The sequence below is a fragment of the Eptesicus fuscus genome, chromosome 9 (assembly GCF_027574615.1).
Source record: "Eptesicus fuscus isolate TK198812 chromosome 9, DD_ASM_mEF_20220401, whole genome shotgun sequence".
NCBI lineage: Eukaryota > Metazoa > Chordata > Mammalia > Chiroptera > Vespertilionidae > Eptesicus > Eptesicus fuscus.
Window position 1 is genome coordinate 63331620 of NC_072481.1, and position 21403 is coordinate 63353022.

Below are 21403 nucleotides of genomic sequence, written 5' to 3' on the forward strand. Positions count from 1 at the left end.
GGACAGTACCTGCACCATAGTAGATACTCACTGTTTGCCAAATGAATAAAAGATTTTACTTAAGAAGCCATATTAGCTTTTATAAAGAGACACAAATTCAAATTCTGTGTTTTCTGGAAAGAAAAGTCCCAAATAGACCAACAACAAATTTTTTAGGGTTAAACATATATTCATGATCACCTAAATCTAAAAACTATAAGTTGTGTATGGCACAGCTAAATCCTGGGAAACATTTAAGATTGCTCTAACTGATCAGGTATAACATGAGACAAATGTTTAAACCCTAAAAAAACGGAAAACACAACCAGTGGAAATTGGCAACATCAAGCATTTGGTAAAAGACTTTACTCTGAAGTTACTGGAACACTCTAAATCATAAGATACATTTAAGGTCAGACAGCCACAAGACAACTACTTATTTTTGCCTTCTAAGCACTTTTTAGGAAATAATAAAATCTTATTTAGCATGCTTATCTTAAATTAGAAACCTAACATTTTATAACCTATAATAACCTTACTCAGATATTCTCTTGAATGTACTTTTCTTTAACAGTATAACTGTAAGTATACAGTCAAATGTAAATGCTCATCCTAGTCTATCCTATGAATGTACTAGAGGCCTGGTGCACAAAATTTGTGTGTGTGTGTGTGGGGGGGGGGAAAGACAGGGAGTCCCTCAGGCTGGCCTGCACCCTCTCGTAATCCAGGACCCCTGGGGGATGTAGGGCCTAAACCGGCAGTCAGACATCCCTCTCGCAATCCGGAACACTGCATGCACCAGTGACCATACTTTTTATACAGGTGAAAGGCATCTTGCTGTTTGTATGGGCAGCTACATTTTTTTTTGCCCTGATTATAAAAAGTAGTACATAACATGATCCTTCTGAGGCAGTAGTACCATTTTCCCTATCTTATGGGTGGAAAAACTGAAGCAGAGAGATGTTAAGTAATTGGCTTTGTCACACAGTTATAAGTGTCAGAATCAAGGCTGACCATAAAATGTGCAAGCCAGAGTCCATGCATGTCATCGCTGCATCATCCTGTTTTTTCAGAGTAGCCTTGCCAGGTTTTAATTTTTAAATCTAAGAGACTGTTCCCAATATATAGGGTGAGGTCCCTAGGCCTGGCCAGAGATCAGGGCCATCTGTGGGGGGACCAGTGGGCAGGGAGATCGGAGGGCCCCTGCTGACACCCGCCTTGGCTGGTGGCCTGGTGCCACCCGCTGGCCAGCCCCACCCCCCAATCACTGCTGCTGGTCGCCTCCCTCTGGGGGGAGAGGGGGAGAGACGCTCCTGAATTGAGCGTCTGCCCCCTGGTGGTCAGCACATGTAATAGAGACCAGCCATTCCGCCAGTCATTCTGCTATTCGGTCGATTTGCATATTACAGTTTTATTATATAGGATTACAGACAGTCCTCGGGTTACTTCGGACTCGATGTACGTCGTTTTGTGGTTAGGTCTCCATCTCCCATTTATTTATTAAAAAAAAAAAAAAAGCTCTGTCATTTCAACGTATGTACATATGTGCTTTATGTTTTTTATTAGTTATTTACCACAAGTAAAGGTCAGGAATTGTTATCTTTCTTTTAAATTTTTTTTAACTGTTTCAATTCATTACTCCTGTATATGTGCTTTATGTGAGTGACATAGGTGCTTATGTAGGTGGATTCCGACTTCCGGCGAAAATTGTGTTACGCTGTACTGTAGGAACGAATCTCCGACGTAACCCATAGTACTGTAAATACTATGGTTTTAAAAATAGTTACTTAAAAAATAAAATATTTCTAAGTGTACTCCCATAATACCTAATTTCATTATTCATGACTAGAGGCCCGGTGCATGACATTCATGCACTGGGGGGCGGGGGGGACGAGAGAGGGGGAGAGGAGGTTCCTCAGCCCAGCCTGTGCCCTCTTGCAGTCTGGTACCCCTCATGGGATGTCCGACTGCTGGCTTAGGGGAGTGGGCCTAAGCCGGCAGTCAGACATCCCCCAAGGGTTACTTAGCGCTGCCACAGAGGTGGGAGAGGCTCCCCCACCACTGCTGGGCTTGCCAACTGTGAGCCTGGCTTCTGGCTGAGCGGCGTTCCCCTTGTTGAGCGTCTGCCCCCTGGTGGTCACTATGCATCATAGCAACCAGTCGTTCCACCATTCGGTCAATTTGCATATTAGGGTTTTATTATGTAGGATTAGAAAATACTTATAATACTGGGAAGTTTTGTAGAAATTAGGATAATTATATCTTGAAGCTGACTTAACCGGAAATGTAGGTCCATCTTAGGACAAAAGCTACCTCAATAGGAGTTTCTGACATTATTACAGCCTTAAAGTGATGCCACCACTACTCCAAGTTAAATAAGGTGGGCCCTCGCTAAGAGAGTCAAAGAGGGTAAACCTGAACCCCCCCAAAAGGACTCCAAGTTAAATAAATGGGCTCAGTGGACACAGCATGGACCTGAGGACTGAAGGGTCCCAAGTTTGATTCCGGCCAAGGGCACGGACCTCGGTTGCAGGCTCCTCCCCATCTCAGGTGGTCAGACGTGTGGAGGAGGCAACCAATCGATGTGTTTTTCTCACATCAATATTTCTCTGTCTTTCCCTCTTTCTAAAAATCAATGGAAAAATATCCTTGGGTGAGGATTAAAAAAAAAAAAAAAGGTGGAATTTTTAAATCCCAAATTTTTGGACCTAGGTTGTAACTGTCTGCTGCCTCTTTGGTGGGCAGCAATGAGTTCAAGTAAACAACTCAAATGGGGAAATCTGAAGAAAAGTTTTCTACACAGGTAAGTAAAGTCAGAGTACTTCTCAGGTATTCCCTAAAGTTAACATCACCCACCTTTTACTTTACTAACCTATTATTTCTTCCTTTTTGGGGATAAAGATTAACCCAAAGCCCAACTTTTGTCCTGCCTGGGTTCTTAAAGAAGGAAGATTATAAAGTAAAAGAAAATAAAAGACCTAAGGAAAGTGAAGCAGAGAAGTTGAGTGCCTAGAATTAGGTCATGTGACCTTCATTTCAGTGTCCTTTTTGGGGGATTCAGGTTTACCCTCTTTGACTCTGTGAAAATAAACTATACTGATCTACTGGCATTCTCCTGTGTTCTGGTATCTCCTGTGTTCTGACTTCTTTCTATGCAACTGCATGAAATGGTTTTCCCAACCACTTCCCCCTGGATCATGTCATGCATTTCTGTCACATTCCTAGAAAACCCTGGTCTGCTAGGACAAGCTGAGATCTCCATCCCCTTTGCTTCTTCAAGAATTTACAATACATATTTCCAAGTTAAAAATGAATGCTATCTGGGCCCAAACAGTCTGTTCATAGTATAAACTTTAAAATAGTATCTTACATTTAAAACAGGAACAACTACCAGGTTGTCAGGCAAAGACTGGAAAACATGTTATTTCCATGGCCTAGAGAAGTTGAGATGAGACAACTATCCAAAAAGTAATTTCACTTTTAACAAAAACCCTCAGGTAAGTGTTCTCTTAGAGGCTTATGAGACTGAAGCCACAATATATTCATCAAGTATGCACCAAAGTATGAAAAATGAATTAACATTTATATAAACTATTTAGATAAAATATGGTGCATGTTAAGAAAGGAACTAAATTTGGAAAAGGAAACACAGATAATAAAAAAATGAAAAAAATTAACTAATGACTGACCAGAGATAAATTCTAAGGGAGAAATACAAATTATTTTGTTTAGACATGAGTTATATGGAATCCGCTTTAGGAGTTTACTAAACAAAACGGAAAATATGCACCTTTTACATCAGTATTTCTCATTAATTATGTTTGATTACCAATTTCAGAAATAATCGATTTTGGCTAGCATGGATGTTGTAACTCTGGATAACTATCTTTGCAGAAGCCACAGAACTTTCTACCCTCTTATCTGGGGCTCCAAATCTTTTAGGGGAAGTAGCAGAGTTAAAGTATGAACTGCATTCTTAGCTATAATGTCTTATAATGTTATAGGTAGACCTTTTGTAAGAATTCATTTATCAGTAGTAGTTAATAGTAGTAGTTATATTAGTAAAAGCATACACTTACCATGTGCTAAATGAATTATTTTAGTCCCTCATGACAATCTTATAATTATTATTATCATCCCCATGTTACACATGGGAAAACTAAGGCAAATGAGGTTATATAACTTACTTACTAACATAATTGGCAGCAAGCAGAGCTAGGATTTACACATAGCTCTGCTTTCACAGCTTGGACTCTCAAACCTCTAAGCCAAGCCATACCAGCAAATCAAATTGTAGACAAGGCCAATCATACCTAGTCTGAATTGCATCTAGCAGTTTTGTTAATTAAACAATGAAAAACGGGGGAAAAGCATTAGGAGTCTTAAATGACCAGTGTTTTGCAATTCAGTAGCCAACACATAGCAGGCACTTAAGCAGATTGCAGGGACCCTCAGAGATCATTTAGTGTAGTGTACTTCATTCCATTTAAGAAGGAACAGAGCCCAGTGATGTTGAGAACTTCACCAAATCATTCAGTTTGTTAGAACCTATCTCCCTTCACATTTCTATGCAGTGTTGTTTCCACTGCAATGTATGCAGTAATCAGCTGGTCGAAAGAATTTCTGCATTTCCAAAAACAATTTGAACACTAGAACACTGGAGCTGGAACTGGAACTCTGTTGAAGAGATTATTTCTTGAAATAAGTTAAAATGCAACTTAGAATCTTTTAGTTGTATATGATGTTATTTTAAAATATTCCAACCTGGGTGATTTTTCAACCAAATTTATCCTATAAGGGAGATTATTTAAAAAATTTAATTTGAAAGCCATTTTTAAAGCATAGGCTTTATTAATAGCCATATAATTAGTATAATAATTAGCTACTTAATTATATTGCAGAATTATAAAATAATTAAATAAATGGAGGGAAGCAATTTTACCTTACTAAATTTTGCTGCATATTTTCGACCTTCATTAAAATTTGGACCCCAGTCTGAGAGCGAATGTAGGCTTTCAATCTGAAATAAAAATATCATATTAAAATGGCAATTTTTAATATATTTCAAACTAGTGTCATGGAAGAACATTTATGAATAGCTAACAATTCTTAAAATTTATCTATACAAGCATAGAAAAAAGGTTAAATGCATTTTCTAACCAAGGATCTGAATTTTTAAAAAGTACCTTTCTCACCCTGGCTGGTGTTGCCCAGTAGTTAGAGTTGGTCCACGCACCAAAGGGTTGTGGGTTAGATTTCGGGTCAGGGACACATTACCTGGGTTACAGGTTTGAATCCCAGTCCTAGTTGGGGTGCAGTGCGTGTGGAAGTCAACCAATCAAACTGTTACTTTTCTCTCTCTCTCCCCCTCCTCTCCCCACTCCCCACTACCTTCCACTCTCTCTGAAAAGAAAAAAAAAATCAATGGAAAAAATATCCTGAGGTGAGGATTAACAAAACAATAAAATTACCTTTTTTTCCTTTCTGTATAATTAAAAAACTTAAATTAAAAATAACTATTTCAGTAATTAATCTTGCTATTTAACTTTTTTAATGTATGCAATTAAGTGGCAGGTATTTTGTGTTATTGCCAGATATATGAACAATAATAACAACTGGATTCTCAGTAATTAGAATAAAACTCAACGATTATGCCTGTCGCAAGACACTGTTTGAATGTGACATGGATCTGATTCAGTCTTGGGCTCTACCTTTTATCAAAAGTGTATGATGAGATTTAACTAAAACTGAATCAGACATTTCAGAATCCACTCAGTATAAATTTTAAACACCAAGTTACTCTGGAGCCAAACCAAGCATTCATATCCAAGCAGGTACCATCTGGTGAAAAGAAAGTCAACTGGGTTCCTGCCTAGGAACACTAATAACAAGCATTCTAATAATAGTTCCCTTTTTAGAGCACTGCCTACTATGGGCTAAGCCTTGTAGTAGGAACTTAAATATGCTGTTTTTTAAGCTTCATAAGAATCCTATCTAGTAGATTATCATCAATCTCATATTAATAATAGAAAAAAATTAAGGCCCAGAAGTGAAGTAACTTACCTCTGATCACATAGCTAATAAGGAATTGAGCTAGTTATTCTAACCAGACCTTCATTACTGATTCTTTCCACTATGCCATGTTAATTATTTTTGTCCATGCTGTATTTTTGGACAGGAGACAGAGTATATCTTACTTAGTTTTATGAAGACTTGGCTGAAACAGGATTTCCTGTCTGTAACAGTTACTTGGAAACTCCTAATTTTCAGTTTTGGGTTCAACCTGAAAGGCATTTGGTTTAAGGGTTAAGAGTGTAGACACTGACTCCAGACTGCCTGGGTTTGAATCCAGTTTCCCTGTGCTTATTAGCTACATGAAGTCACTTAACCTCTTTATGGCTCGGTTTCCCCTTCTGTGAAATGGCTATGTAATACCAGTAATCTACCTTAATGGGTTATTGTGAGGATTAAATGAATTAATATATTTATCATTATCTGCTTCAAAGAGTCTGGAAAACAGTACAGAGTAAGTACGGACTACTGTTACAACTATCCAAAAGCAGCATCTCTGACTGACAAAGCCTTGAGTAAAAACCAAGGAAATGGAGCAGAAAGTAAATGGCACTGACACATCACATTCTAATAAAGTCATGACTTCCCATATTAAATATGCACATAACAAATATCTCGACATTTTAAATAATTCAGAAAGTGAAAAGATTTTAAAAACACACCTTTGACGAATTACAGGATCAGACTTTTCTGGGTCAATGTAAGTTGCTAAGATTTCATTAATAGTTTTATTATCCGGTACTCTTTGCAACAAAAGAAAAGAAAAAAAAACCCAAAACTTATTATTTATAATTTTCTACTAAAGGTGTTAATTTAGAATTACTAAATCTTATAGTGTTTTTGTTTAAATAATTGAACACAGACCTTTTATTTTACTCTTGGCAAAATATAATGGCTTGTTAAGCATAAATTACTTATAAAAATAGCTTTAAAAGATTTCTTGGACACACTTAACAAAGTCTTAAAAAACATTATGTTGACCTCTCATTATTTTGATCCCTATAAATTAATCACAAAAATATGAAGCCTCTTTTAACACACACCTATGCTCAAAGATGAAAAGAAAGAAGTCAGGATGAAATACATTTGAAAGTTGTAGAAATAAAAAACCTGAAAAAAGGTTTCAGATGATGCTAATTTCAGTGCATGTTAAAGTTTATTCATTATAAATCATTAAGACCAGGTTAAAAATTTGATACTGCTTTCCCTGGAAACAAAGCATTTTAGGTTTCCCAACTTTTCTATATGTATTGTTCTAACTATAAAGCTGTAGAAACAAAACGAAGACATGGTTTTGAACTTAGTAACTAAAAGTTGCAAGGCAACATTTAAAATGTAAAATGCATAAAATGGCAAATATGTAACTTTTCTCAATCATTTACACATCTATACTAATAATAGAGAAATATGCAAATTATTCGTTACAGCATCACATCACGAATGGATAAGCAGGCTGCGTCCCCGCCCTCTGCTCAGGCAGCTGCAAGGCCCGGGGTAGGATAGGATATGATAAGAGGGGATAAGAAAGGAGAGGGAGAGGAAGGCAGGCAAGCATGCAGACAGGCCAAGAGGAGAAACAGAAATACAGAAAGGGAACAAGAAAAAGACGCAGAAATGGAAAGGGAAGAAAATGCAGGGCTGCATGCGGGAGGGGATGGCAACTGCAAGGGGTGGGGGGAAGCAGGTGCACCCAGCGAGGGGCAGGGCAGGAGCCCCACCCAGATGCAGGAGGAGGGCAGTGGCCCCTGGTGTGGGCTGTTGGTGGGGAGGCGCCCACGGGTCCGGGACAGAGTGGGGGACGGTCTGAGGCATTCTGGGCGGAGGCGCTCCTGCTTTGCGGCAGCAGCAGCGCTCGGGCTGTGCGGGCCTCAGCCACGCTCGCTGGGCCGCGTGTCCTGGACAGGGAATGGGAGCAGGACGGCGGTGGGGAGGCTGGGGAAGGGGGGATGGCGAACACCTGGGCTGGGGGTTAATGCCCCCCCCCCCTAATGGAAGCTTTAACAAGGGAGGAGGGAGGGAAGAACTTTATAAAGGAGTCAGTAGAGAGCAGAGTTAAAGAAAGAAAGAGGATGTATGAGTGAACTGTAGGAGCTATAATGAAAATCAAGTATAGCTGTGTACTGGGGACAGATTTTAAAAGTAGGAGTCAGAAAAGAAAAAAGATAAATGATAGTGAATAATTAGGTAGGTAGATATTAAAACAGTGGAAGTAAGTAGAGAAGAGTGTATGGGAAAGGTAGGATGAGAGAGAAAGAGGGAGGAGGGAAGAAAAGTTTTAAAGGGGAGCCGGTAGAGCTTAAAAGGAGAATGGGAAGAAGGAAGAAATGGGGGAGGGAGCAAAGCAGGTCCGAGGGAGGAAGTGAAGAAAAAAATTAAGGTGGGAAGGAAGGAAAAGGGGAGGGAGGGCAGGGGTAAAGATAAAGGAAAGAAGGAATGTGGGGAGGGAGAGTAGGAGAAAGATGGGAAGAAGGATGATGGAACAGACGTAGGAAATAAGGAGGAAAGAAAAGTTTATAAATGATGAGTCAGTAGGAAAAAGTGTTACATAAAGGAGAGAGAAAAATTGTGTGAGAGGGAGAAGCCAATAAGGAAGTCAAATACAATTGTGTGTGAAGGGGATAAGATTAAAAAAAAAGTCAATAGGGGCGATCAGGCCAACAGGGGAGGGCAGTTAGGGGTGACCAGGCTGGCAGGGGAGGGCAGTTAGAGGGATCAGGCAGGCAGGCAGAATGGTTAGGGCAGGCAGGCAGGTGAGCAGTTAGAAGCCAGAGGTCCCGGACATCCCCCGAGGGCTCCAGGATTGGAGAGGGTGCAGGTTGGGCTAAGGGACCCACCCTCCCCCCGTGCACGAATTTCGTGCACCGGGCCTCTAGCATTCTTATATACTATTATGATAAATAGTCCTATCTGAAAAATTTAAGTCTTTTCACTGTCTCTTTTTTGGTATGCACCTTCAAATAAAGTTTTTCAACTAAAATCTATGACAATGGCAAGAAGGGGCACTATCCTAGCTAAGAAAGACAGAATATGCAAATTGACCATCACCCCACGACAAAGATGGCAGCGGCTGGGCCGGGACGCTTGCGTTCCACCCTGCCCCGGCCGCCTGCTATGAGGGGGACTCGGGGGGTGGAGGAAGCTACAGGAGGGCGGCAGGGCCGGAGCGAAGGTGGAAGGCGGCGGCCAGAGTGAGGCCCGGGTCCCGGGTGTCGGAGGGAAGCCAGTGCCAGCAGCCAGGGGAAGAAAGGCCTATTCTTGCACGAATCTTCGTGCATCGGGCCTCTAGTCTATTATATTTAGATATATGTTAAATATATTAATTAAAAAGCAACTTTAAAATTTTCATAACCCAAGGAATCAAATTGTATACAACCATTAAAACTTTTAAATGATACTTGAAAATGTTCACAATATGGACAAAGGATAAAAACTACCTATGTAACTTAATTTCAATTATGAGTATACATATGTACATTTCTAAAATAATGTATTTGCTGCAGACACACATTACTAATGGTAGTAATCCCTGCTGATGTTTGCATTTCATTGTATCAATACACCACAACTTAGTTATCCATTCTACCACTAACACACATTTATTAACATCACATTTAAGTTAACAAGTTCTTAATAGATAGTGATGATACTATACCTTTTTTCTATGTACACAGCTTGACTCTGAGGAAACTGGAGCTTCACATGCCAACAAAACTGTTGTTTTCTAAGAGAGACAATAATCATGTGAGGCTCAAGATAGTCAATAAAAGTATGAACACAAATCAAACTTCCTAAATTTTTGTTTTCAGAGAATAATTATAAAAGTATTCTTAGATTTTAACGTGTATTTTGTACTGAGTTATTACTCTCTTCTAGGATTTTTAGAGGCTATGTTTTTCAAGCAATATACTTGCAAGAGTTTTTAAGGAGAAAAAAAAATGAAGTGAAACAATTCTAAATTCCAAGGACTTCACATTCCCGAATTAAAAGGCAATTTCTCATAATTCAGGGGCATTTGAGATCAGTGTGCTACTACTTAAAGTTTACAAATAAAATTTCCTCATGGCTAAATACAATGAGCTGATGTCTCTGCCTGACTAGTCTGGAAATTAGGTGAATGAAGTATTGTCTGGTTGAGACCAGCTGGCTGCAGATACACTTATGAGCCATGAGTATGTGCATTCAGTAGCAAAACAGCAGACAAGTCGGTTGCTAAGCAGAATGCACTCTAGGCTAGAGTTCCTGTGCTTTCATGTCTAAACTTTGATACAGGATCGACGGTAATAACTAAATGTCTGATTTTAGAAAAATGACCATATGTTCTACTTAACATATCTAAATTTGGTGACACTAGACACCATTCCTTTAAAAAAGTATTTAACGCTGCTTAAGACATTAATCCATCACAGAAATTTAAGTATTTTCACTACATGATGGCTTTACACATTTTTTTCCTTGGTTAGAAGAAATTTCTAACAACCCACTTGCCAGTTAATGGCCGGCAGCATGCCAAAGCAATGGTCAGCATCTTCTACAAATCTATGCCTCAGCCACATGCCCCCAAATCTAAAGTAATTTTTGTTTAATACAATTTAGTAGAGTATTTCCCACCAAAAATTTATATGATTTAGTTCAGGGGTGGGGAACCTTTTTTCTGCCAAGGGCAGAAATCCATTTGGATATTTATAACATCATTCATAGGCCATACAAGATTATCAACTTAAAAATGAGCCTGCTATAATTGGTTAAACATTTAATTAACTCACCCCTAATGCTTTGCCTGGGCCAGACCAAATAACTTTGTGGGCCTTATATAGCCCGCAGGCTGGAGGTTCCCCACCCCTGATGAGTCAAACTTTTTCAAAAGACAATGACTATAAAATCAAGTAAAAATCCTTCTACTAGGGCCGTGGTCGGCAAACTGTGGCTCGCGAGCCACATGCGGCTCTTTGGCCCTTGAATGTGGCTCTTCCACAAAATACCACGGCCTGGGCGAGTCTATTTTGAAGAAGTGGCATTAGAAGAAGCTTAAGTTTAAAAAATTTGGCTCTCAAAAGAAACTTCAATCGTTGTACTGTTGATATTTGGCTCTGTTGACTAATGAGTTTGCCGACCACTGTACTAGGGTAATTTATCACAGATCTGTTTATGGAAGTTTTCTTTAATAAAAGGTCAGATTTTGGCACTAGCTAGAAAAAAATATGCTTGATGCTTATGTCGATAGTGCCATTTATCATATAACAATCATGTTTAATATTGTTTTGATAGAACAAAGTTGTATAGTACCCTTTACTAATTTAAAGGCCAGATGTCTAATATCTCAGAGGAAAAAAAACTATAAATTCTGAATGCAGATACAGCAGTTACTGGTTTCAAATAAATAATTCTTCCCAAAGAAAATACCTTGCAATGTTTGTTACCTGTGAAACTGACATAGTACAATATCACCATCAAGACGCTGAGAATTACCACATTTCTCTCATCGTAAGAAATAAACTGGTATTTTAATCTTAATGTGTAAGAGTTTCTTTCTAAACATATTTGTTTTTCCATGTTAAGTTACAGGGGGGAAAATTATGAACTTAGCATCTTATGGAATTATAAATCATAATCATGAGCAGTGTTAAATATTTTTTTAAAGGAATGGTGTCTAGTGTCACCAAATTTAGATAACTTGTCATCTTATGGAATTATAAATCATAATCACCCCAAGTATTTGCTTGAGTAATTTCAAGAACCATTTACCTTTGTTAACATTCAGTAGCCCCTAAATACCTTCAGAAAGTACTCAACATTCCAAAAAACAAGAGAACAACCCTTGGAAATAATTTTGTTTGCTGTAGTTAACTACTTGTGGTTACAAGGAAGTCAGTCATTACTGTGTAATTATATCTACACTAGAGACCCGGTGCATGAATTAGTGCATGGGTGGGGTTCCTTGGCCTGGCCTGCTGGGGCGGTCTGGCCCAGTCCCCATTGGGGCCGGCCTTGGGGAAGGATCACGGGAGGTTGGCTGTGGGAGCACACTGACCACCAGGGGGCAACTTCTGCATTGAGCATCTGCCCCTTGGTGGTCAGTGCGCGTCATGGTGACTGGTCGTAATGGTCGCTTAGGCTTTTATATATATAGACTAGAGGCCCAGTGCACTAAATTCATGCACTCAGGGGGTCCTTCAGCCTGGCCTGCGCCCTCTTACAGTCCGGGAGCCTCGCAATTGATCACCCCGCATAGGGAGGCCCGGCCCACCACTGCTGGCTGGGTAGCCTGGGCCTCCCTCTTTGGGGAGATCCTGGAGCACCCCCGCTGGTGGCCTGGGCCTCCCTTTGCGGGGTGATCATGGGGCGAAGGCGGGGCCCCCCAACCAATTGCATTGCACCTGCCTTGGCGGCGGCAGTCAGCACTGGGTTGCTGTGGCGCCCGAGGCGGCGGCAGTCAGTGCTGGGTCGCCGCGGCGCATGCAATCCAGGAGGGACCAAGAGGTCAGCAGTTCAGCCCGCTCACCAGTCCCCGCCCACCCGAGCCTGCTGCGCACGCAGCCTGGCGTTTGGTCATCGGTTCGGTCATTTTGGATGTTACAAACCCTGGCTCTTTATATATTAGGATTGCTAAATTATGACTAGAGGTTATTGATATGGCTGATGATTCTTTGTACTGTTCCTTTTCAGAGGTAACTATCTTGAGGTTGGGTGTGTATTCTTGCCATATTTGGTTTTATATCTATATCTATCTGTAAACAGTATAATATTTTGTGTGACATTAACATTTATTTTCCTGAAATTGATGTAATCTGACATGGCCAATCAAATCTCTTCCTAAGTCTCAAAAATTACGTTTGTTTCCCATATTTCATTATTATATATTATAATATAAAAAAAAATACACATAACGAAAATCCCAAACTGTGAATAATGTCTTCTAAAAGAAAATACTTTGTAAAAAAAATTAAGGTTAATGCTTCAGTATCTTTGGGCATATGTGAAATTGTTTTCTGTATTTGCATTATTTCGTAAAGACAGATTCCAAAAAGCAGAATCATTAGAATTGAGCAGGGTTTTTTCAACCTCAGCAGTGCTGACATTTTGGACCAGATAATTCTTCTTGTGGAGGTGGGCAGTACACACGATGTTTAGCCGCATCCCAGGTCTCTACCCATGAGATCACACTGTCAGTACCCACTCTCCCAGCTGTGACACATAAAAATGCTCCCAAATATTGCAAATGTCCTCTGGGAGGCAAAATCATCACTGTTTGAGAACCACAGAGACAGAAGTTTAAACATTTACTATTACTCCTAATGCATTAGAACTATTCTTTTCTAAATTCGGCAAAATGCCTGCCACTATAATAATGTCATTGTGTCCCTGCAATATTTACCAATATTCTCAATAATAAAAATACTGAAGGGGAGGGGTGAAAAAAGTGAAGGAATTAAGGAAAAAAACACCACAAAAAACCTCAAACCTCATAGACAACATTATGGTCATTACAACAGGGAAATGGGTGAGAGGCAGGATTGGATAAAGGGGAATAAATAGTGATGGAAAGAGACATGACTTGGGTTGGTGAACATAATACAGATGATGTATTATAGAATTGTAAATTATATAGGTTTAATTGTAATATAATTTAAATCTATATAATTTTATTAACGAATGTAATCCCAATCAATTAAAAAATAATACTGTACTCCAAGGCATATGTTTAGAGTTTGATAATTACTGGTAAAGTAATTGTGGCCGTTACTAAACTAATGTTGCCTTCTGGACAACCTGATAAAGTAACAGAAACACTGAGTCCCATGAAACTTAAGAAACCATTCATGCATAGCAAGCTTTTTCTCTTCCTCCTCAAATATCAAAACACACACACATCATGCATTCTCAACGGGGATAGCAAACTGGTTCCTGGGAGGGTAAAAATAATCCTAGATATTATAATGGTTTGTGGGCTCTCAAAGGGCCACTGTACATTAACAGATACACAGTATATTTGTCGTAACAAAATACCATGCAGGATAATTAGAGGGTAAATATCTAAAAAGGCCCTTTGGGAGGCAATAATGAAAAAAAAAAAACAAAAAGGTTGAGAAACACTTAGATGATACATGTATTATATTAGGAAAATAAATATTATTTATATGTACTTGGTTTTAGAGAGAAGAAAGCCACTCCTCCAAGGTCATTATTCATCTTAAAAGTGACAGTATAATCTACTCTACTATTGGGAACTTACCAGAATTGAAAATTCAACAACAAACCATGTATTTTTCAGTATTAATTCAAAAGTATTTCAATTATATTTTATTTTTAAAATTTGCCTTAACACTTTAAAATCCTCTTAAAGAGTTATAGTTATACTAGCAACCCAATACCACCATCCTCCTTCCTAATCCATCACCATACTTTGATAAATGGACCCACCCCCATCTCCAGAGCTATCCACTTACTGGATGGCTTAAGAAAATCATTATCTTATATTCTCCTGGAGAAAATGGCTCAAGATTGGGCAGATGGCCTAGATGGTCCAATCATAATGAATTTTAGGTTTCTTGTTCAGTATGCTGGGAGAGAAGAACTCTTGGATATTTACTATAATCCAAACTGTTACTGCGAGCATCCTATTACCATAAGGATACAGCTGACACCACAGAGGAGACTATGGAGAATCAGCAATAGACCGGATCCCTGATAATATACTTGAGTCGCAGTATCTATTAAACCTGAAGTCCATCCTACTTCTGGACATTCAATTATGAGAGCCAATAATACACTTTTTATAGCTCAAACCAGTCTGAATTAGGTATTTTATTTCATGTAACAGAAAGCATCCTGATACAAGGGATTAAAGTGTTCTTCTTTCTAGATTTCATCTTTCATTTCTAAGCAACAGAAAAAGAAGATAGACTAATCTGTAAATTGCCAACTATTATAAAACTTGGAAGCAGTAAATAACACATGAAGGAATTTCAGGAAAAAAATGTGTATCAGCTATAAAATCATATGTATGAATGAGAGAGTGGGAGGAAGGGAAGGGGGAGAGACACACACACACACTGATTGGTTGCCTCCCGCACTATCCCTCCTCCCTGCTGTGGGGCCAGGGATCAAATCTGCAAACCAGGTACATGCCCTTGACCAGGAATTGAACCCAAGACCCTTTGGTGCAGGGGCCAACACTCTAACCACTTGACCACAGTATATTTTAATTTAAAGCAGAAAGAAAATCTACCAAATTTTGAAACCTTCAAGAAAAAAACAAACATACAAAATGATATATGTAATCCTTTACTCACAGGCATTTTATCTTTTTAAATGTATTTCAAGATCAAAATTTAAAGTTTCAAAAGTAAAAATAAAAACGGTCCTCATAAAATAATCCATCTATTTTCTTAGACCTGGTATCATAATAAGTGTTTTTGGAAGACTGAATACAAATGATCTGTGTAGTTATTTAGCATGGATTAAAATTACTGGAATTGAGGAGAATGAAAACCAAAATTTTATGTCTCACATCATTATAAAAATACTTTGAAAAGTTCCAGTTATATATTACATTTTGCTTTTTAAAAAATTAGTTTCACCACTAGATAATAATAATAGGAAACAGGTTAAGTATGTGGTATTGGCTTTAGTAGACTGTATATTAAGAAAATGGATGTAGTAGGGGAAGATCAAAATGAAAAAGAACATTTTGCTTCAAATAACTAATAAATACTTGAGCACTTAACAAAGCAAAGCAGTTCTCAACTGTAAGTGGTACCAACCTGGGTTGTGGGGGCATTTGGAAATGGCTGGGTAGTTTTGACTGTTCCAACACTGGGGAATACTTTAGACATTTAGTGGGCAGGGACCAGAAATGCTAATCTTCCTGTACTGCATGGGAAAGTCCCACACAACAAAAATTGTCCTGATGAAAATGCCAGTAGAGCCCCTACTAAGAAACACTAGAATGCAGAAGGGAGAACAGATATATGCATACCAAAATCTGAATACCAGCACTAAATGCTGGCATCTGTTTCATATTAACTGTGGAGAAAATATGTACTATAGGAATTCTGGCAAAGGAGAAATAATGGAGAAGATGATCTACTTTCACAGATGGCCAAGAAATAGGAAAGGGGAAGACATTCTAGGATTAAGAATAGTGACCAGCCTGGGTATATTTAGTTGAATCCATTAGGGAATTAGGTGGGGACTATGAAGACCCATATTTATTATGGATCCTCATAGAATAGGAAACTTTTCTAATCAGAGTATGGCTGTAGCTAAACTCTCTGGCATGGCATATAAGGTCCCGAAAGGCCCAGCCCCATTCCCTGCCACTTAAACAACTCCCACTCAAGTTTCTAGACAGACCAAACTACTTACATTGTCTTATATTTTCTACTCTATCTTTTACATCTGTTATTCTCACAAGATCATCCTTCCTTTCTGTCTGGATAAAAACCTTGACTCAAAAGCTCCTCCTGTCCTTCAAATATCTGCTTGAATTCTATTTTCTCTGGGGGTGGGTGGGGTGGGGTGGTGTCTTTCCAGTCCCCAGCTCTCAATGAATAGCACTTCTCTGAGGCGGGCAGTGAGCCTCCTTTATGCTCCCACAGCACTCCAGGACTACTCCTCAGAGGATTTACTATGCCAGAGCAGTGCTACACGATGTGTGTTTGCTGACTTGACTTGTCTTCCAGTGAATGACTTACTTGAGAAAAAGGACAGTGACTTACTGGCACATAAGTGGTTTTCAGGTAGAGGTAAACAGCAAATCCATCTGGTACTTTTTTTAAAAAAATTAAAGACAATTTTTTAGACCACTTTTAGAGTCACAGCAAAATCAAAAGGAAGATACAGTGATTTCCCATATAGCCTCTGTCCTCACAAATGCATATCCTCATCTAGTGCTTTTTAAAAACAAGGATGCCTAAGCTCTACCCTTGGCTCCATGAATCAGCAATTCTGTTGGTCAGTACAGGTTTACCTGCATTTTGAAATTATGACAGGCATTTTAGATTGAAAACTGGCACTATTATTGTTCCCATCTTACAAAAACGGCAACAGGTACAGAGAAATAACTTGCCAAGAAAACTCCTTACACATAAAGATTACATTTTGTCATGTTTAATACAAAATTAACATTCAATAATTAAACTATATTATCATCCCTCTTTTAAAAAGCAAATACACCAAGGATGAGTTATATTATTTTACTTAATGAGTTATGTTATTTTGCTTAATGAGTTATGTTATTTTGCTTAAAGTTAGCAATTTCAAGTGGGGTCAGGGATAAGAAATGGTAGTTAATTTTAGGCCAGGCAATGGGGTACAACCCCTGAAAGCTTCAGATAACCCAAGGCCAGGAGATGAGATGACAAATTTCACCTACTGGCAATTCTGCCTATGGTCAGTGAGGTATCTCTGTGCTAATGACTCCTGTGGGCACAGAAGCATTAAAGGATTCTGAGCAGATGGCCATCACCCTACCTGGCAGCAGTGTATAAGAGTGACTGAGGTGAAGAGATGCTGAAGGTAGGGAGAGTACTTAGAATTCCCCAATAGTCCAGGGAGACACAAGCTGGGCCTGCATGGGAAAATATAGCAGATAACGAAAGGAACACATTCGTTATCTGCTATATTGATAGAGGCATATCATGAAGGAGCAGGCTTGGTTGACTAGGGAAGGACTCCCCTAAGTGAACCAGTTTGGGAACCCCAAGATGATCCAGAGAGTTTGGTTTTCCATTTCCATGAATGGTGGTTAACTGCTGTTGTGGAAAGGTACATTCTCTATGAAACTACATCATAGGAACTTCCTATGTCTGCATGGCCTCAGTAAGGAAATGCATAATTGGGGAATCATTACGCTACTATTCTTTCACACTGTTTTTCTAAGTCTCTGCAGACACTCTGAAATTATTCCATCAAGTTCTATCATAGCTGTTATGGCAGAGAAACAGAAGAGCTAAACATTTTCAATCAGTTACCAAGTTTGTACTAAGCACCTATTATGTAATCCTCCAAAGATCATTGCAAAATCCACTGTCCCCTCATGACCACAAACTATTAAACCCATCATTTCATTTTCTGTTGCTCTCTCTTTTCTAGTCAGTTTGCAGAAAAGTACAAAACTATATAACTTATAAGACACCATGCAAAAAAAAAAAAAAAAAGTGCTATGTATTACCAAACAATTGTTCGGGAAAAAAAGTCCTACTGCCTCTTGCAGTAGGTATATAAACTCAATATAACTAGAATGTTGTAATTTTATCCAAAGAACAAAAACTAATTTTTTAAACCCATAATAGGTTATTTCTTTACAAGAGAGACATCTAGTGGTTAGCTTCTAAAACAGGACTGGAGCTCAAATATTAATTCACATGTTTGTTTAATAATGGGCACATTTCTACTATCTTAATATGTAAATCTAGGAGAGATCCATACACAGAGAGCTAAAGATCCTTGGGCCAAAAGGAAGCTAAAATCTCAGTTCTAAGCTGACAGTGCCAATGAGTGGTAAGGAGGACTGGACTCTTAGAACTGAGATGAGTTGGAGACAAAGTGGGGATTTGAGAAGAAGGTCAAAAGTTGGGTCCATTTCTGGGGAATGGGTGGTTAGCCCACACATGAGTCCAAACCAGGAGTTATGCTAAAGATATTACTGGGGAAGGGTCTCAGTGCAATTCTTTTTTTCAATTGACAAGTTGAAGTACATTCTCCACCTCACTGTTAACTCTTCAGACCCCAAAAGCCAGGGAAATAAAAGTAGGAACTTATGTAACCAAATGAGACATGTTATTCAAGCACAGTCATACAGTTTCCAGGTTTGATACCCATGGCTTCCTGTAGCAAAACACTGAAAAACAACTAAAAGAGGAACAGCCATGGGTAACATGGAATTTCATGTAGTATCAGAGTACTTTTCAAAGACTATATTTACAAGTCAAAATGTATAATGGTCCTGCCCACAGCTATCAATGTCTCTTTAAATTATTATTTTATTCAATTTATTTTTTAATATATTTTTATTGATTTCAGAGACAAAGGGAGAGGGAGAGAGAGAAACATCAATGATGATAGAGAATCATTGATTGGCTGCCTCCTGCATGCCCCCTACTTGGAATTGAGCCTGCAACCTGGGCATGTGCCTGACAGGGAATCAAACCATGACCTCCTGGTTCATAGGTCGACACTCAACCACTGACCCACAGCGGCCGGGCTAAATTATTATTTTTTAAAATCCATTTACTTATTCTTAAAATATCCTTTATATGCACCTGGTCTAAACATTCAAAAAGATACAAAAGGGTACATAATTCTCATCCCTGTCCATCTCTATTCAATTTCCTTCCCTTAAGATAATCACTGTTACCAGTTTATAATATAAGCACATATTTAAAAAAACCTTTATTTTCACACAATGGTAGCATACAATGAACATGGTCCTGCATCTATCTTTTTTCACTTAATGTTTCTGGCAGTTAACCCACATTAGTACATTTAGAGCTGTTTCATTCTTTTTCCAGTATACTATAATTTATTTAGGCAGTCCACTATTGATGAATATTTAGATCCATACTGCTGTTTTGCTATTACAAACATTGTTGTACTGAGGTGATACATGTATATGTATACATGAAATATATATAAAGATACATGCATATGTATCTTCACTTTCCATATATATGGTTGTATCTATCAGACAGATTCCAAGTAGACTTGCAGGATGAACAGTAATTATCATGCCTTCTGGATCCACCTCTTCCCACTAATGACCTTACCTTTGTACTGGGGCCAGTGCTTATTTTAAACAATTAAGGCAGCATGGCAGAGAAGATAATTTGAAAACCCTCCCAATAGCATATAGTAAGAAACCTTGGAGAGAAATAGAACAAACATAGTGAGCTCATCATAAAGTAAGAAAAATCTTAGGGCCAAAAGGAAGCAGGAACTGAAAACCATAGTGGAATGCTTAAGATACACGTGGTCTGGAGGCCTTTGCCAATCTGTATAACGAAGAAGCTCGTGTTTCAACTGCTACTGGGTAACATGAGGCAAGACCCTGGGCCACATAAACTGGAGACCTCAAACTGAGATCACTGCATTAAATCAGTGAAAGGGTGAACCAGAAAAACACTGCCCACTAGCAAAGGGAACTTGTCCACCTCAGCTTGGACTCTAGGGAGAGAATAAGGCAGATGGGGTGGGGAGAACGGTTTCAATTGAGAATGCCTAATTATAGCTTTCTCAAATGGGTTTGAGGTTCAGATTATTACTAGTAGTACAGTCTGGGAAACTTCAGAATCAGAAATTAAAGAGGGTCCTACGTTGGTGCCAGAGTATCTGACATAAGCAAATGCATACTACCTTCTATATAAACTTGAGTTCATAATTACATTTTAGAAAAAAAACACAACACAATGAAACAAGCCATCATAATCAAGAATCTATAGAAACAGCAAGTAAGTAGTAACAGCTTTCCAAGCACTTCAGATACTGGAATTAACTTACAAAGATAATAAGTGTCCTAAATTAGTGAACAAAGGGAAGCTTAAAACAAGAGAAAGGACTACGATTCTATCTAAAAGACCAAATAGATTTGGGAAAGAAACAGAACTTCTAGAAATAAAAAACATAACTGAAACAAACAAAACAACATGGGCTAAAGATTAGATTAGTTAGACACAGCTGAGGAGAGAATATAACTTGGATAATATAGCTGAATAAATTACCGAGAATGTAGCAAAGACAAATAAATAAGAGATTAAGACAATTCATCTGAATTTTCCAGAACTGCCATACAAATCCCAAGGAAGATAAATAAAAAAGAAATAATATGAAGACACACATCATAGTGAAACTACAAAACTTCAAAGACAAAGATCTTAAAAGCAAACAAATAAAACACCTTTCTGGGGTGATAGCCCTATATTGATAGGTTATATGCATTTGCCAAAACCCAACTAATGTACACTTAAGATTTGTGCATTTCATTGCATGTGAATTTTACATCAATAAAAAAAGTGAGCTTCCTATCTTTCAGACAATTGTTTTAACTGTAGCATATTTTTTTCACTGAATATACCAAGGATGTCAGTCCATGACAGTACTTCAACATCCAACTCTGTTTTTATTTAATGGCTACACAGAATTCCAATGCATGGAGTTACCCTTATTAATTTAACTCAGTCCCATATTAATTGATACTTGAGTTTTTACACTATTAAAAACAATGCTGTGACAGATACATGTGTACATGTATCTCTATGAACTACACTAATATATTTGTGGGCTAAATTCCTTGAGTAGGCATATATAACATTTTGACAAATATTACCAAATTACCTTTTATACTATTTATTAATTT

At 38.4% G+C, this 21403-nt stretch overlaps 1 protein-coding gene across 1 annotated transcript in view; it reads right to left on the reverse strand.

The window, feature by feature from the left end:
- The window catches only part of ZNHIT6 (zinc finger HIT-type containing 6), a 63367-nt gene that overhangs the window by 21083 nt on the left and 20881 nt on the right, over nt 1-21403 (reverse strand). The window contains exons 6-8 of the mRNA XM_008139487.3: nt 9704-9772; nt 6714-6794; nt 4922-4999 (exon numbers count right to left, since the gene is read on the reverse strand). Of these exons, the coding sequence (XP_008137709.2) occupies nt 4922-4999; nt 6714-6794; nt 9704-9772 (228 nt within the window). The remainder of the gene's footprint in view (nt 1-4921; nt 5000-6713; nt 6795-9703; nt 9773-21403) is intronic.